Source organism: Toxotes jaculatrix, chromosome 8, assembly GCF_017976425.1.
Source record: "Toxotes jaculatrix isolate fToxJac2 chromosome 8, fToxJac2.pri, whole genome shotgun sequence".
NCBI classification, from domain to species: domain Eukaryota; kingdom Metazoa; phylum Chordata; class Actinopteri; family Toxotidae; genus Toxotes; species Toxotes jaculatrix.
The window spans coordinates 13,896,019-13,914,999 of record NC_054401.1 but is presented as its reverse complement, the minus strand read 5'-3'; the positions used below and the strand labels follow the sequence as shown (position 1 = coordinate 13,914,999).

General features: G+C 42.1%; 1 protein-coding gene across 2 annotated transcripts; it reads left to right on the top strand.

Moving 5' to 3' along the window:
• Positions 1 to 578: 578 nt before the first annotated feature.
• LOC121186380 (rap guanine nucleotide exchange factor 5-like) lies at positions 579 to 18,833 on the top strand. Of its 2 annotated transcripts, none has more exons than XM_041045088.1 (18): positions 579 to 1,041; positions 5,407 to 5,532; positions 6,221 to 6,353; positions 10,245 to 10,323; positions 10,562 to 10,706; positions 10,797 to 10,894; positions 13,020 to 13,050; positions 13,263 to 13,341; positions 13,623 to 13,772; positions 14,336 to 14,433; positions 14,688 to 14,810; positions 14,959 to 15,137; positions 15,395 to 15,485; positions 15,587 to 15,637; positions 15,953 to 16,040; positions 16,207 to 16,271; positions 16,377 to 16,431; positions 16,547 to 18,833. In XM_041045088.1, exons 1-18 carry the CDS (start codon positions 862 to 864, stop codon positions 16,663 to 16,665), a joined length of 1,890 nt encoding a protein of 629 aa, XP_040901022.1. In that variant the 5' UTR covers positions 579 to 861; the 3' UTR covers positions 16,666 to 18,833. The 2 variants fall into 2 exon arrangements, with proteins under 2 accessions (XP_040901022.1, XP_040901021.1); XM_041045087.1 differs by having other exon boundaries at positions 5,407 to 5,546; positions 6,253 to 6,353.
• The last annotated feature ends 148 nt before the right edge of the window (positions 18,834 to 18,981 follow it).

Genomic DNA, 18,981 nt, shown 5'->3' with positions numbered 1-18,981 from the left:
GTTAATCAGCTGTTTCAGAGATACCTGTTATTAAAGGGCTCTTGATAGTTGTTATTATTCTGCTTGCTTCTCCAAAGAACAGGCAAACAGAGACACACTTGTTCACAAAGCCCTCTTCAGAACATATTTACAAATGCATTTGCATTAACTGGTCCCTCTGTCTCTCTCCATCCTATTATTGTGTGATGAATACATGGATAATTAACTTACAATAGATATATGACATTTGTATGCTTTTACTCTAGAAACTGTTTGTAGGCGATATTCATTTACTGAAATTCATTCTGACTGAAAACACAATGGTTAAGCATTGCTTTGACGCCTGTGACCTTACACCTTCACACACGTAATACATCTCCACCCTATCAAGTGTTTGACCTTCCAGAGTAAAATATATCCTGCTCAGCCCTGAATCTTGACTCTCTCCTGCTTTCGGGAGATTCTGAAACTTCCTTTTTGGGGCTGTCTGGCTCACCAGATGTTTCCTGAACCTACTGTGTTCATAACTCACTCCCCTCCCCGGCAGTGAAAGGCAAGAGAAGGACAGAGAAAGGGGAACTCTGTCATTCACTCACAGTAAAGCCAAACACACCGAAAGATACCTAGAGTCCAACTGATCAAGCTTTTTCTCTCTGCTGTATACAGAGCTCACCAAGGCATACCACGGCTGGGATTTACTTTGGCTGCAGGGACAGAACACTTTTTAACTCACCCAGACAGCGCACAAAGAAACACACACTCTATATACACTAATTTCTGAGCTGCTTACCTCCTCTAACACTTTTTGTTAGTAGTGTGAGCTCCCAGTCCGGTATCCTGCTGATTTGCCTGGTGGACAGCCAAGTAGTTGGAGAGCCGGTGATGTCGTGGGACTGTGGCCTGAGGTACATGTTCTCCGTGTCCCCTGCGCTGCAGCAGGGGAGCATGTGCATCCTGCATGACAAGGAGGACCTGTCCAGATTGGAGATGGTCCAGAGACTGGCAAAAGATGGCTGCCGATTTCTGCAGAACCACAGCAAGGGCCCGGAGAGGACGTGTGAGGTGAGATAAAACAACAGCACTGCAGCAGTCAGAAGATTACAGCTGTTATTACATTTCTTTTTACAACTACATAAGTAAACGTACTGATTATAGAACTGTAGCCTTAGTGTGAAATACTGGAGTCTTTGATGCATTTCATTGAACAGCTGTCTTTGGCCTTGACGCAGTGAAAACATCGGTCAGGCTGCTTATCAGATGGTTCTCTTTATGTCATTATGAACTCTACTCAGTTGGCATAGTTTCTCCTTGAATATTCAGTTAGAGAAGATTAGATAGTCCATTTTACTCTGGGCTACACTGTGGTGTTTTATGCTGCTGTTTTGTGAGCATTGTGCCTGAGCATCCTTGCTTGCACCCCCTGCGGAGTCCCATTAATCAAAGTAATGCTCATTTGTTGTCTGTTTTTATTTGCCTCCATACATTTTATAATGTCTCTGCTTCCTCGGAAGATGAATGTTTTAATTTAGATTCTGTCCACAAGGCTAAAAGCCTCCTTCAGTGAAATATACCAAAAATAGTCTCTAAACTGCTGCAAAAGAGCTATAATAATCAGACAAACATACCAAAGACATCATAACAGTACACTGTAGAGTGCACTGCATTTGTGTACATAAACATTTACATAATAAATGCACTGTCTATATACAGAAACTTAACGCACATCAGAGTGCAGTAAGCGTGGCATCATTCTTGTGTTTCATGAGGGTTTTCATTTCAAAGTTGTACCACTACCATCTGTCATTACTGAAAACATAACAGGTACTGCATGTTCAATTCCACCTGCATTACATCATTACATCACCTGCCAGTTAGCTGCACTGGAGACATCTGATTGGCTGACCTCATGGCGGAGTCCACTTCACCCTTCCTGCCAGCTGTAAGTGTGTGCTACTCTGTTCAACAATGGCAGGAAGAGGTGACGCAAGTGGCCAGACCACCATGCCAAGACATTGTATGGTTTCAGGGTGGATTCCAGTGCATCAGGTCCCTGACCTTTTCTCCAAACACAAGGCTACATCTCCTTATCTTTGCCGTTATTCAATGTAATGACCTTTTGTCGGCGCTAAGCCACTGCCAATCTGCATGTGATCAAATGTTGGTGTGGCATAATACAACAATCTGTTCTACTTTTGTTGTTTTAGTTACGTGCTCTGTACAACGTTTGTCATATTCTGAATTCAAAAGAAAATTGACTGTACCAATGACACGTGTGTACATGTCATTTGCGTAATCCTAGCAGTAATGGCCAGATATGCTGACCTTGTATTTAATTCCTGACATTATCTATAAATATTAAGATTATGTGAGATCATCTGGCAGTATTTCTAGATTATAGAATGGTTTAAAGTAATCCAATGATGCCACAATGCACATACTGTATTACACGTGACTCATACAAATATCTAAGCCCAGACATGAAAGAGCTTAGAAATCTGTTAAATCCCAGCTGGTGGAAACAGGGACGCTTAATATACAGTAGGCTGCATGTCTGTGAAAATGTGTGAGAGATTCAGGCCCAGGGAGATCATGAATGTTATGCAATTTCCTTTAATCTAATAAGAAATGTTTAGATTTTTCACCAAGCATGTTTCTAGGTCTATACCCTTGGTAGTTCAGTGGCAAAATTATTCATAAATTATTTTGCTGTAAAAACCTGCCTGTTTTTGTTTTTAACTTCATTGCTGTTTTCAGTTATTCATGGGTATATTTGAGCGTGATCATCTCTTATGTTTGATACCTTCAGAGTTTTTACACATTACATCACATTAGTTCAGCAATTACATTTTCCTTTGCTTTGTGCGACTGATTATGACATAGAGCCTTTGCCTTTTCTCAATACATAAAGTGTAAGAGAGCTTGTGTGCAAAACTAAATCGCACATTTTTGTTTACAGTATATTATCAGAGCTTAATGCATTAAACAGAAATTTCAACATATTACTGCTGGAGATAATTATCATGAAGTGCATCCGCATCAAAGGCTTCTTTGAAAACAACCCTGATGTATGAATCCTTGGTTTCATTCTCCCTATCCTCTTCTTTCCATTCTGTATGATCTGCACTATTCCTTGATAGGAATTTAGACCAAATCTGCGCCCTGTCAGGTCTGACGTTTTCCAGGTCCCTTTAAGTGTTCCATACCATGCGTGCCAGACCTGCAGCAGCAGTAACACAGAGATGCAGACAGAAAGTGTCCCTCTAGCCAGAGGAATGTATCTGGAACCCTGAAAGATACAGTAAACCATTTGGTGGGACATGACTTTGTGGAAAGGCCTGATAAGTAGTGTTTACTCTTCTGCTGACAGTGTCCATTTTGGGCATTTTGGGAGGACGTCGGTGATAGCTGTGAGTCCTGTGAGTCGAGGTCACCTCCAGGCTAGGACAGAAATTGTGTGGCCCCTGTGCTCTGTCTCATTACAAGCATTACCACTCTAGAGGCCTGATTCTTATTTTTATTTTTTTTGTAGCGACACTGGTAACCACAGAGCTGAGTACTGGCCTGAAGCAGGCAAGGCAGGATCAATAATCCATTGTTAGGAAATGCTTGTTTGTTGTTTGACCTCTTAGAGGTACACTGAGACACTGTTAATTATAGTCCACAATTCAACTTGCTTTGCTTGGTGAGACAAAAACAGTGTACTTTGATGCCTCTGATGAACCTCAGAGCACACACTGTACGTCATGTCTTGATAAAGATAGAAACACCAGCGTCTTTTTTTCCCCAAGAAGCAAATCAGCTCAGCCTTCAGGAAGCTAATCAGCGCAGCCTTCCCTTTCTGGGAATTTTCTAGTTCTTTGCTGTTCTTCACGCCCCTAACCTCACGTCATACTGTAGATCCTGTGACAGGATAATACAGTGATTATACAGGACGCTTGCTTTCAGAACATGAAAGCGATCTTGCACCTGCACACGTGTGTGTATTTGTATTCAGACACAGAAGGAATGAATACACTGGTTGTCATTAATAGACATCTAAACTTTGCTTAGAATCATGAGTCACGGCACTGAGGGAGCTGCCAGCAAACATTGCCATTAATGGTCCTTTCTGAGGAAAACATCTCTCCTGTTTATAGATGTGACTGCTGGTGTAATGTGAATGCTGAAAATGTGACCCGCCCAGCTACGGACGCAGCTGTGTGTCTTTGTTGTTTTAGATATTATAAGTGTGTGTGGAACACGAATGTCTGTTTGTGTGTATAAGTCTACAGATCACAGATAAGTGTTAATGTGCTGGGAAGTCAAGCTTAAATGAATGGCCCTGGATGCTTCTTTGCAAAAGGCAATTAGGGCAGAAAACTGCAACCACTTCCAGCCCGTCTGGCCTGGCTAATTGCATGCACCGAGGCTTGTGTTGCATTGACTGATGGCTGAGGAGAGGGAGGGTGAAGAGATGGGGGGCTGATGCAGGATGCCTGTGCGTGCACCATACAGTGAACTCCTCATTAAGACCAATATTTCTGATCCAGACCCTCCATTGTCAAGCAGCCATCGGCCATCTTTGTACTTCAGAGCTCCTGCAACAAGCCATTTTGTTTACAATGTAGGGTAAAACAAAGAGTTTAGATACTTCTTATTGAAAAAAAAAATCACTGAATACTCAAACTTACCATTTATGTATAGCATCATATCCATCAAACTATAGTAAAAATTAAGCTAGAAAACTGGATATAGGTATTCATGCTTTACGTGCTCAGAGTTGGTGTACTATATGTGTGCGGTCTTTTAACAACAAAATTTCATTTGAAAAACATTTTTAAACACTACAGCCTACACACGCGTTTACCCCTTGTGTTTTATTTATCTGACGAGCAGATCTGTCAATCAGTTTATCGTTAAAACTGATATGTACTAAAAGGAGTGGGACAGAGGAGATTGCCTTTCACTGAGGCTCTGATTGATAACATGGTGAGAAAGAGAGAGAATGGGAGACAGTGGACAACATGAAGATGAATTTGTCATTCACAGGAACTCATGTTAGTCATAAGACAAGGAGCTACCATGTGAGTTAAAGTCTAAACAAAACTGTAAACCACTAAACCATTGTTGGCATTTCAGAGTTTAACCCTTTGACGGCTTGAAAACAGATTGTCTCTAGACACCACCCATAATTTAATAGGCTCTCCATAAGATTCAGTAATTAAAATATGTATGAGTCTTTTATGTTAATCCCTGAATGGGCTCTACCGATAAGGGCTGAATAATGATATATGGAAATTCTCTTTCATTTACAGTGCTGGCTTTGACAGAGTATTATGATGGAAATCAGTGGTGATTTGTGTGAGTGGGAGAAAAAAATACAGGGGAATCTCCTTGGTGATAACACATCCCCTCCCTCCCTCCCTCCCTCTTTCTTTCCCTCTCCAGCCCCAGAGTGACGAGGCAGTCCGTGTGTGTCTGAGGGAGAGGGGCCACGATGTGCTCGTTCTCCAGAGAGTGTCGTCAGAGCGGCCAGCCCTCTCTGCATCGGCGAGGGGAGGAGGGAGGGAGGAGGCAAGGAACAGGAGGTAAGCCTCCCCGCTCCCCTCCTTCGTAGATTCCCTCTCTCTCTCCCTCTCTCACTATCTGTTTCTCTCTCCCTCAGCGCTCTCCCTCTCATCATTCTCTCTCTCTGTCTCTCTGGATCACACACTCACTCAAGAATTCTTACATCACAGCTCCCTACACGTAAATGTCTACATTATATACATATAAGTGAGCAGCATGGGGCTGTGAGGCAGAGTCCTGCTGGCTTCCTTCCCATTCAACTCATTCAGGAGCTTTTTCAGCCGTGAACATACCCGGATACCTCAGTGTGCTTGAGAGATAGACAGCAGTGGACTCCGGGCTGTATCAGCTGCAGGAGGATGGATGGATGGATGGGTAAAGGGGACGTGCAACTGTAACCACGGCAACATTGCCGGTGTAAGGGCACGGGGACTCTGTAGGGATGGGATCTCGGCCACAGCCCCCGAACCTGCGGCAGGAGGAGGGCAGGCTGCTCCATGCTGCCTTGGTGGAGCAGGAGGACGACGAGGACGACGAGGAGGGCTCAGAGGAGAGCAGCAGTGACAGCACCAGCCGGGCAGAGCCGGTCACAATGCCCACCTTTGATGTTCCCTACTTTCGCTACATAGACGATGAGGGGACAGAGGGAGAGGAGGAATGGAGCAGCAGCCGTTCTCTGTCCTCTTTCGAGGAGGACTCATCCACTGACTCTGCTGTGTCTGACAGGTACGTGGTGGTGTCAGGGACCCCAGAGAGGATCCTGGAACACTTGCTGAATGACCTGACACTGGAAGATGACCAGGGGACAGCACAGGTCAAAGAGTCAGGTCAGCATATATACTTTAACATCCTGAAAGTTTGTCTGTTTTTGCTGCATGTTTTCAGTTTGTCAATGTGATTTTTTTTTATCTTAGAAGGAAAAAAACAGCTGTGTATTCAGTGGGTAGATGGTCAAGACAACTTTTTGACTATGGCGTTGGTAAGGTGTTGACCACACAGGTCCACTGATGTTTTTGTGTGTGTTGTGAAAGAGAAAGAGAAAGAGAAAGAGAAAGAAAGATACCCCCCTTCCTTTTTCTTTTTACTTTCTCCCCTCCCCACTTCTCTCACTCTCGGAGGAGCTGAGACAGCAGCTGCCCCCCTTCTCTCCACCCCGGGCACTATTACTGGGCTGCTCATGTGCTATCATTCCCAGAATGGCACTAAGTTTGAGCTTGTTCATTTAAAAGCCTGTTCATTTAAAATATCGTTGCTCAAATCTCTTGAATGAGGTTGCAATGGGCTGCGTGACGTGAAGTCCAGCTTCACAGCGATGACAAATCCACACATTTCCTCTTATCCCAGCAGGTACATGATAATGTGCCACTGTTGCCAAGGCAGAGGAGACTCTCTGTTGCTGATGCTGGAAAGATGGCTCGATGAGAGGTGATGATTGAAATCAGCAGCACAGTCAGACAAGCAGAGGAAGAGTACTGCAAAAAAAAGGAGAAACACTGTAAGGGGGAGGAAAGGGGAAGCAAGGAGGAGAGAAAAGGGAGAGATTCAGATTTTTACTTGGAGATGGAGGTGGTCACAGATGCTGTCTCATTGGGAAGGAGACAGGCTAACCCCACACCAGAGATCATTACTCATTCTGATGAGGAAGTGAATGAAATTGATCTAAATGCCCTCTCAGGAGATGTGCCTTCAGTTGGATAATGGTGATAATTTTACATTTACAAGAGAGTTGAGCTTCATGTTGAATAATTATTTTATTCCTATAACTGAGTATTTATAAGTTAATAAACCTGTAATAAACCCATCTGCACCTACTGTACTTATATACCTTTCAGCTAATTTCCTGTGGGCTCTGTAGGCAGTGTGTTGCTGATGAATCATTCACCATTAGCTCATGTTGCAACGAGTGTATTGAGGTAAAGCCTCCATAGGGAGCGGCGGACTAGAGCATGATGCTGAGCGATATCCCAGGGTCAAAGAGCCAGAGACATGAGGAGCAGAAGGAATGAAGTGAGTCCTGAGCAGAAATTGATCTGCACACAGTGATGTTTAATAGTCTGACTCCTGCTGGCCTTGGTTGTCTCTGTGTGTGAGCACTGAAGCTCTACATTCTCTAGTGCTATACAGCTGAGTGTGCCCTTGGAGGTTCAGCTCAGCAGAAGCATGATCAAATGAGATCCTTGATTTCATCAAAAAGAGATTTATTTTAACATCCACCAAGCTGCCGCGTTTGGTTGTTCTCTCTACGACGGCTCAGAAAGATCGTCCAGCAACATGATAAATGACTGCAGCAAATTATTGATGTTGTGTTTATGACTTACATGCAGTACGGCACATTGGAAAGCCAATTGTATCTCATCATAGTAGCACTTGCTTCCATGTTTACTCTGTACACAACATTAAGAATGCAGAGGAGCTTTCTGCCTTTCTGCAAGAGATTTTCTGAAAGCACCACAGGCATGTTTGAGGAAAAGCAAACGTGAACCACTGCAGTGGAGGGTGCTGTGAAGATCTCTGATATGCTGGGCCGTCCTTCTGTGGGCTAGCATTGTGGGTAGCACTCACAAGTGTTCACCATTGCCTTCTTTCCAGTGCCCAACCAAGTCTCTGAGAGCAGCTATTGATTTACGCTGCACACTGCTGCTAGCTCTGAAAAACATGTGATGGAACATTTGTGCTCTTAATGAGAGGATGTTCCAGCTCTTTTACCATGTGGGAAGATGTTGATGCTTATTTGTAGTGCAAAACAACATTACATTAAGTGAGCAGATATATAATTTAAAACCTCTAAACACAGACTATCATATTAATTTAGGGCGTTTATACCAATTTATGGCTTCTGGTGGTTACTGAGCCAATAAGTGACACATTAACATTCTTATTTTCAAAGGTTGCATTGATCAATTTTACAAGCACTTATTGAAATGCTAAAGGGATTGGCAAGTTGATTGACAGGTTAATTGATTTCATTGTAGATTGACAAGTTGGATCAATGAATCCATTCTCCATTTCCTCTGAAAACGAAACTAAATTTGGGGCTTAGTGAAACAAGCACATCTTCTGCCAAATTGTTTGGATTAAATCTTTACTCTGCGGGACATTGCCTTCTTTTTTTTTTTTGCTGTGTTACCAAGAAAAAAGCTTGAGAATATGTCTTAAGGTCGTAAAATTAAATATTTATGCTGTTTTCCAACTTCAAAAAACTTGCAGCATTTACAGCCTGGGGAGTAGTATGTAAGCTGTTACTCATGAGAAAGTGTTTTGGTTTAGATAGCTTGCAGAAAATACACAAACCCACAGCACCATGAGTGATCAGTTTATGGTGAGTGTTTGTGTGTGTGCGTGTGGAGAGGAGGAGGAACGGTACGGTATGTGAGTGGGTTGGTGATCTTTTGTGTGTTGACTCTGGCTGTGTGTTAAGGTGTGTTACTTTATTCTTTATGAGAGCTACATGTGTATGCGTGTGTAACCTCTCATAAGCAGTGAGTGATGCACCCACAGCTGCTCTGCACGGATTAACATAATGATGTCAGGGAGTCCTGTGGACCAGAACGTGCACAAAGGCCCTGGGAAGCCAGTGTGAAATTAAAGGGGAAAATTTACAATTCTGGGTGTGAGGCACACTTACAGAGGGGGTGAGTGGAAGTTGGGCCCTAATAGGATTTGTAAAGCTTTTCACTTTTGGCCGGCCATCACGCCTGGGAGTCACTGTCCTTTTCTTTTTCTTTGTCCCTTAGAAATGTATTTTAGTGGCTATCAATTTCTGAAACATACTTTTACAGCTTGTTATCATATCCTTTGTATAACTTACATTTTAGAAACAGATTGGGGGAGAAATTTTTGTATCTTTTGAAAGAGATGATGAAAATAAGTCCTTTTAAGCGTTGTGATGATGTTAACTACAAAAGCATTTTATGTTATGGGGGAGCCGGTGATCTGTTTGACCAGCTTTGAGTTAATCCATTTACAGAAACTCTTTCCCCATGTGTAACCTTGGGATATGGTTTACAGTGGCAGAAAATGCTGCTTGTAAACACATTAAGGTGATTGCTGGGCAATATCACATTGCTTTTCTGTGAGCAAGATATTCACGCTGAAAACACAGGACTTCATCAGAGGTCAGCGAGAGCCAGCTGACGCATTAACATTATTGGCTTATCTTCACCGATACAGCCTGCAACAGTGAATGTGTGAGATTGAAGATAAAGCCAGTAAAGGCTCGTTTGAACTTGAAGCAAAACAGAACTGAAGAATCCTCACCGGTTTCAGCATGAGTCATTATCTCAGGCTGACCATGGCGAACAATGTGCCATCGAAAGGTCTCTCACGTCGTGCTTGGCTCGGAAATGTCTTTGCTTAGTGCTTGTTAAGTGATATTTGACAGCAAAGAATGGGCTCACCTTCTTGTATTATTAAGATGGAACGGGTAAAAAAAAAACTGAAGCCAAGTCTCTGAGCTGTCATCGCAATTAAAAAGTTAAAGCAAACTGAATGTGCAGCTCAGCAGACATTAATCATATGCTTGTCAAGGTCACTGGTGTACTTGCCTTCCAGCATCCTGTAACAGTATAAACCTAATGAGGCTGCGTATATAGGATTCATGTGGTTTGCAGCAAATTTAAACTTATTATAAAGTTTTCTCTTCAGAGACATATATAAATCCATGACTAGAAAATGTACCATACTTGTTTCCATTGTTAACAATGTATTTCTCTTTGCAGATACACTTCTGGATGACTTTCTGCTGACCTACCCGGTTTTCATGTCAACCAGTGATTTATGTCAAGCTCTGCTGGGACAATATCCTTGAACAATAGGGGGGGTTATGGGAACATTACTACAAAGATTCACACATATTAACCATCTTGTGTGGCCGCTGCAGAGAGAAATGGATGTTTTATACAAAAACACGACTGTTTTACCGACTCAGTGCTAACAGAGTTCATCTAATGAACATTAAATGAACATCACACACGCTGGCTCCGTTCACGCTTCATCGTATAGATCCATTTGTGCTGAAGCCTTAACTGAATCCCACCTATTGCACCAAGCGATGCAGAGGGAAAGAGGACAGGAAGGAGGCACTGGAGAGGAAGCGAAAAGTCCTGCACCTGGTGTCACAGTGGATGTCTCTCTGCAAAGACTTCCTCAGAGAAGATGAACATGTCAAACTGTTCATGAAGGTAGGAAATATAATGTACAAGGAAATGGGTGGAAACTGGGCGTGAGGTGAGTTTAATATGGGAGGAATGAAAAGTGACATTTCCTTCCAGACTTTGTGTCGTTACGTGTTGGATGATCTTTATGAGCACCCGGCCCTGGAGACGGATGTGAGACAACTGCAGAAAATCTACCAGCTGCATCGCAGACAGTAAGTGACCATGTTAAAACCTACATCAGAAGTAAATACAGAAACACATACACACTTAAATTATCTATAAAATGGAAGTACTGATCAAGTCTGGGTGAGTACAAAAGCCAATAAGTACTATGACTGTTGAAGGCCTGAAAAGAAGCAGAGACACTAGCTGGTCTCTGGGAATAAAGAAAGAGCTTCTTCTCTGCTTGGTGCCTTTATTTAGCTTCTCATCAATGAATCCATTCAGAGATTGAAGAGTAAGTGCAGTGTTCTGGGGTGTTATTCGCCAAAATATGAAGGTCATTGAGCTCTTCTTCTTGAATCTTAGAAATTGAGGAAATACAGGAATTTTGAGAATTAATGACAAGCTGTAAGACGTTTTTGTCACTTTGCCACGAGAAAAAAAAAAGAGCGCACCACCACTTGTTTACTGGACACAATTTCAAGCCTGCTGGCTGTTAATGGTGACAAACACGAGTATAATCACACAAAGATTTTATGTAACTTATTATTCAATGTGCTGGGTTGGTACCAGCTCTGATATTGACCTTTTCAAGCGGAATATGTATCAGTTATAACGTGACTCATCCACATTAACATTAACATCCACATTTTCACTGTTATTTTTATTTATGTTACATTTATTCTGGTTTTGCAAGTTGTAGGTGGTCCCTTTGATTCAGTAATCTCTAGTTCTTAGGTTGGTTTTGGCTATTTTTTTTTCTGTCCTGACAATCAGTGAATGTTAGCCATGAATATACACACAGAGAGACATACATGTATGCATACATGCATATATACAGCGCATATCATAATACTTCACACACTGATGTATTATGATATGCACTTTTCCTTCCTTATATATAATATTTGAAATCACAAGAAGAGAAAGGAATGATTTCAGAAAGTCACAGCTTTTAGAACTATTTATATACAGACTAGTCATTCTTGTACATTAAATACTACATATGTGCCTAATTGATGTGCATTGAATGTTAAATATTGTGTGTCTGTTTTGTTGTCGTTTACTAAAAATGAGCATCACGTTGCTTTTTGGCATTACAGTATAAACAACTCCCAGTCACCAGACACATTGCCACACCCGTGTCCCCCGCTCCCCCTCCCTTAACCACAACCTCCAATCAGATCTTCTCCCCAGGGACGCTCCCTCCAACCTGCCACCCATTAGAAACCTGTGCAGATAATTCAACCTGACTGTGCTGCCGTTATCTGACTCTGCCTTATTCATGTTTATATCCAGGGAGGGAGCTCGGCAGCACCCACTCCTTTAGTGGTAGTCGACTTTGTGTGGGTGTTACTAACTGCCATACTCTACTATTTATGAGCTTTTCACAATCAGGCTCATCCCGTGGGAGGACAAGGTTGACTGCTTTGTGGCAATCTGCTTCCCAGTGAAAAGCTGAACGGTGTCATTTTTTATAGAAAGAAGGCTCTTTTAGTCCCCTTGCCCCCATCAACTTCCATCTGGCCTTTATGCAAAAGAAAGCTCAAGTCATATGTTCCTGAAAGCTTGGAAACCGCACAACACTCGTCTCCCTTGCGCTCCCCCGTCATGTGGCATTATAATTCACTGTGCTTATTGACATCCATACTGACTCTGGTTTTTGAAGAGAAAGAGAGTGAATTCGATGTTGAGCTCTGTTTTGACGTGACAGTGGGAGTCAGGTTTTTCATTAGTGCAGGACTGCTGCTGGCTATCGAGAGGGGATCCCTAAGGGCAGGCTTTGTGCCAACATGCCTATTGTGATGCAGAGCCCAGTAAAAGCTCAGGGATGATAATGGACACGGGGCTATCCATCATGCTAGCTGGGGCTAACTGATGAGAATAGGGAGATTAAATGAAAGGATGACATCGGAAGGTCTAAAATCTACTGAGCACTCCACTCTCACCTTGACACTGGGCTTTAAAAAAATGGACTGGACGCAGCAGAGGAGTGTATATGTACATTCACTTGACCTTGATCATAAGCTGTGTGGATAGTCAGGTTGGTTTTAGACTAGATGTAGCTGTAGCCTCAAGGAAATTCACCAGATCAGGTTTGTGAAGACAAAGTACAGTTGTTTGTGCATGTGGAGGCACATCACTGATATATTTCTTCTTCTTTTTTTTTTCCAGCACGGTGGATGAATATTCCCCTCACAGAAAGGTAAGTTAAAAGATCTCCTTATGATACTAAGACAGAAAGAAATTTAGTAAACTGACTTGGCTGCCCGCTTTAAAACACAGATTTGGGTGTTGAGGCTATTGTAGTCACATTTCCTGCTAAAGTCATTGTTCTGCAGTTCAACTGTAAAAAGCTCAGTGTTCTCAGGCAGAATGAATGTGTGTCAAAATCCACGCATTTCCCTTCTTTTTTAGAGCAAAGCACTTTTCCACCAATTGAGCCTGAAAGAGAACGGGCTCCAGTCCAGAGGCACACAGAGGGAGACCAAGGAAGGTAGGTCGTAAAACGTGGCGTTCTTCACACATTCCTCCCATCATACGTTGTTTCCAAAGCTCTTGAAGGGAGACATTTAGTCTGAACATTAGAACAATGGGACTCTATCCAGGGAATGAATGAGAAGGTTTGAAAAATTCAAATACCTGGGTGATGACATATGAATTCCTTTTGCCTTATTGGGATGAGTTTTTGCTTCTTTTAAAGGGCAGCTTCACACGCTGTGAATTTTATGTTATATTTTACTGAGACAACATTTTAATATTTTATCTCCGTTTCAGCGATTTGTCGTGTCTATATCACCATGGACTCGTACCTAAGTATGAGGGCCCATGCTGGTGTAGTGGCCCAGGAGCTGCTGCTGGCAGTGGCAGAAAGGATGGATGTCCCCCAGGGGGAACTAGTACTTGTGGCCATGACTTATCCTGGAGGTATATACCACTCTATCCAAGCAGCTACGTACCACTGTACAGTCGAAGTTAGGGCTTCCTGGTCTTTCTAGATCATTTGTTGTAGAATTTATTATTCATGTTTATCACAAACAACGCATGTACTATGTCCATATACTACCCAGTCCATAATAAATCAGAATAGGCAATTCTGAAGCATCTTGAGTCGTTAGCTATCCTGTATGAACATTAGAAGAAACTGAAAGTAAATAACGCCCAAGAAAAACTCATTACATAGCGCAATTTCTTACTTGGTTTTTTTTTCCATATTGAGTTGTATAATATGCCCAGACATGAATGTGTTAGATTGCAATCAACAGAGCTGACCTGAATATATCCCCAGTGACAACAGTTAAAAAGGAGAAGCATTTACAGACTGGTAACGTAAAGTCAGTCTCTGTTATCAGCGATTGAAGCCACTGGATACCACCTATTGGTGCCTGGCACAGAGAGTCTTATCTCTGACTACTGATAGCTGCTTACACGCTGCCTGGCAGATTTTTAATGGCATTCTGCTGTTTGTGATATGTTTTCTCCCCCTGCAGGAAGGCTCCTCCTGCAGCCTCAGGACAGAGTTTTCTCCGACTCTTTACGGCCGGTGGGGAGGTTGCACACGTGCAGGAAGGACCTGGGAGAAGTCCTGGTAGGAATATTACTGCCCTTCAATTTAAACATACATATACAAAAATACTACAGTGTCAAAATGGTGGCCTCTGTTTGCTTACAGTGTATACATACATATTTTGTGGTTTTGATGTTTTGTTAGAAGCTTCATTCTCAATTTTCAGTCCTATTTTTCATAAAATCTAGGAACATGAGCTACAAATGTTCCTTTGAATGATCATATCAACCTTTCAGGAGATATTTCTACAGAAAACTTTTGTTTTCCTGCTTCAGTATCCATTCACAGACAACACAGAGCTGCAACAGAGGACAGCTCGCATGCTCAGTTTAAACACATGGGACGTGGCCGTTGCCCTCACCAACTTTGACTGGACCATCTTTGACTCAATACATGAGGTTTGTCCCACTGTTGGAACCCTTATTCCCAGTATATCCCCTTTAAAATGTGCCCTGTACAGGCCCAAAGTCTCAAAGGTGTTTGAACTGTTAGCACCTCATGCCTTGTTCTGTTCAACTCATGAGCACGTGTTTTTTCTTTTTCCAGCAAGAACTGGTCTACTTCACATTCAGTCGCCATGCCAGCAGTAACCACACTGTGGCGTTAGAGCTGCTGCTGCAGCGCTGCAATGAAGTCCAGTTGTGGGTGATGACTGAGGTGCTGCTGTGCCCGACGCTCTGCAAAAGGGTCCAACTCATCAAGAAGTTCATTAAGATCGCTGCCCAGTTAGTAGCTTTGCTCACATCCCTGTGCAATCTGATTATCGATTTTATTGATTGTAATCATATACACACTGGTCTCTCACACTGTGGGCCAAAACGATAGCGTCCCAGGCTCTGATCTGTAGGGTGAGAGGTTTAGACTTACAAGGGAAACGCTGCCCTCTCCAGTGGCAAATCAATAAACTGCATCTACTTTTGTGCCGTTGAGCTGTGCCCCTGGAAGTATCTAAACTGTGTGCTCCTTTTTATACCTTTTATAGCTGTAAAGCACAGAGGAACCTCAACTGTTTCTTTGCCATTATAATGGGCCTGAACGCTGCAGCAGTTAGCCGCCTCAGCCAGACATGGGAGGTAAGGATGTCCCTTTTTTTTCTTACAGGCAGGTATTCTTTTTCATCTCTTCCAACTTAAATCATCTGATCCTGTTTTTTTTTTTTTTTTAACCTCTGCAGAAAATTCCTGGGAAATTCAAAAAGCTGTTTTCGGAGCTGGAGACAGTTACAGTAAGTGTAATTCATGGCACTCAGTATATACAATGCACAGTATCTGTTTTCTTTCTAAGAACTGAAATGAAAAACACTGACATTAATCTACAATGTAACAGGGAAAACACAACCCCTGTTTCTGTGTATATGAGGTGAAACTAACAGATGTTTTTCATTTCTAAACATCAGGCGAAACATCAGGTGTTTTAGATGATCATTAGTCCCTGATGCTGCGATAATTCAGCTCTAACAAAGCATGCTTGCACAGGCACACATGCCCCCCCCCCGTTTCCCAAAGGATTAAACTCATTCGTTTTGAAAATGTCTTCACAGGATCCTTCACTGAACCACAAGGCCTACAGGGACTCCTTCAAGAAGATGAAGGCGCCAAAGATCCCCTTTCTTCCTCTGCTACTGAAAGGTGCGCTCATTATTCTGTCACTTCAATACCCAACAACTAGTCTAACTCTGGGAGGAGAGAGCACTGTGGGATATTTCTATCAGGCAGATTTGACACGTAAAGACAAACCGACTTTTTACCTCAAATACCTGTTGGTGACTTCTAACAAAACGTTAATCCGTTTTAGATATCACATTCATTCACGAAGGCAACAAGACCTTTCACGACAACCTGGTCAATTTTGAAAAGCTGGTGAGTTTGTCAGCCCTTTATAGCACTGTGTGCTTCTGCATACAGACAAAATGCTGAATCTAAAATGTCATGTTTAATGATGCCTGCGTCCATTTTTATCTCCAGCACATGATTGCAGACACAGTGCGACTCATCCGGCAGTGCCAGAAAGATCACATTGGTCAGTATTCCCATCACTCAGACCTCAGTTTATGGTGTGAGATACTTATCTTTGTACTTCTTGTCAACTTTGCAATTAATGATGTAATGGCATGTTCATATTTTCTTTCTTCCAGGAAATGGCATCACTCAGAAGAGCAGCTCCGAGGTGCGAGCCTACACTGATTACCTTCATATCATCGACAATCAGCAGACTCTGTTTGAACTGTCACACAGGCTGGAGCCTCGTGCTTAGAGAGCAGCTCTCAACTGTACTCCCCCCTCTGTCAGCCAGACTGTTGGACTGCCACAGAACAATCTATCCCTGTCATCTCACCTATCTCTCAGGACTCAAATCAGAGGAACACTGCGTGACCCTGGCCGACCACAGGAGGGGGCCACTAAATCAGGAAACTCTCACCAGAGACAGGAATAAGCAGCATAAGGCACATCTTAGGTTAGACTTAGGCCAACTTGTGCTGCCTGTCGGCAAGAAAAAGCAACAGCAGCAGCAGGTTACAGCTGGAGGTGTTGTCGACCAGTGTGTCCCAGCTCTGCAGATCTAAATTGCTGCTGCAGCTGCTATTACATCTCCTTTCCTACAGGTAGCAGAGGCTGGCAGGTGAAGAGCTGGTCTGAAAACAGCGCAACAGCTCCCCTCTGTGGTGAATCAGTAGCCTGCACAAAAAGAGTCATTTTGCAAGTAAAGTCCTTCCCAACCAATAAAAAGCTACAAACAATGACCATGGAAACAAAGTGTTGAGCACGGAAGTTCACTCTCGGCCTTGAGAACAGAAGGATCGACAATTAGGTCCACTTACAAGCCTTTTCCAGAGCTTTTAACACATGTCTTGTTACATACAATGATTGAGATTAGATGCAGAATGACTCACCATGTTGTATTTACAGACAGTGTGAATGCATTTGGCAACAGAGGTCCGTTTCATAAGATTTAACCAAAGAGTATTTCAGTCCTTTACTGTGCACACACCTGTTTTCTCAAGAGTCTGACACGATCCACATGTTCTCTTTGCCTACTGCTGGACATGCAGTCCCTTCTGAATCAGTACAGTGTATGTACAAAAAGCTGACGTCTCTGACTCAAGACTATAGAGACACAGTGAAAATGATTGTTAAACCTACGGTTAAATAATTAACATTTTCATGTATTATTTTCATGATCTATTTTTACATCGCAGAATTCTCTTACCACACGGTTTCCTATTGTTTAAAGTGCGGTGTATTAGATGAGGCTTTGCACAATTCAGATGGAATTAGCACAGGACATTAGAAAAGAATGTACAGCATACTGTAACTGGGTGGGTGTTTGAGTTATAATCACGTTCCTTAGTGCCAAATATCATAAAAACACCCACTCAAATTAATGCTAATTGCTCATCTTTTTAAAAGCACTGGCACAAGGATCTCCATGTAGCTGAGCTGTGGACAATCAGTGAAAATGAAACAGCCGATGCCTCCTGTTACATCTCTGTACTGGTCTTTAAAGTTCAGGTTAAAACACAATACAATGCATTTTTCCTGCGTAGGATCATCCATCCAGAGAGTTTAGCTTTGACAGTTACCAGAAATTAGCATTTCAAAAACACAATAGTAACATGTCTTTGCAAAGACAATGGCAGGTTGTGACTCACGGTAACCCACAACAACCCTTCCTCTGAACAGTGTCACTGAGGCCTGCTTTCTAGTTAAACCAAATGTTACACAGCTTCATCACAGACCTCTTTTATCCTCAGTAAATGTATAAACAGATATTATAGAGGAAAAATGAGTTTTATTGTGTTTTTAGGCGAACTGTCCTCATAAAGAGCAATAGAAAAATCAAATACTGCAGCACCTTCTGGACAAAAATAAGAAGATAAAGTGGAAGAAGAATGGAGGCAATTTGCTTACGTACAATGTGTAGTAACACAACTGTATACAGCTGTATAGTGTGTAGTCATAGAAAATAATGTATTTATTCTCTAAATTGGTCGACTAAAACATGCTCACTTTTGCCCTAAGGTTAGCCCATTTTAAGTAGGCGTCGTGAAGTGCTGTAGATGGAATTGTGCATTATATTGTTTTAACTTTTATTTGTATATTTTTGGATTTTAAAGCCCACGGTGAACATGGAGATAACATGCTTCTTTAGCAGTATCTATCTGATTTTGAATTTAATTTTTATCATCAACAAATGTACAGTTGATTCTATTTATACTGTATAAATATGTTGAAATTCTGCATACAGAGTTTTATTTATTTTAGAATTATTTATTTATCCTATATATATTACTTATATTAATTCATTTTAATTTCAGTTTCATTTTTTTTTGTACGCACACGTTTTGGCTGGTCTGCATGATATGGCAAACCATGGATTGACCACCAGTGTTAACTGTGCATGCAATAAAATATTTTTCATCATCATGAGTCGGTTACTGTAAAAACTGTTCCTACAGGTGTAATGAATTCTGACTGTATTTCTACATTCATAATTCATTCTAACAGGCAAGTGGTACTTACTATCTTACACCAATGATGTTCTTGTTAACCTGGACAACAGAGAAAAGTC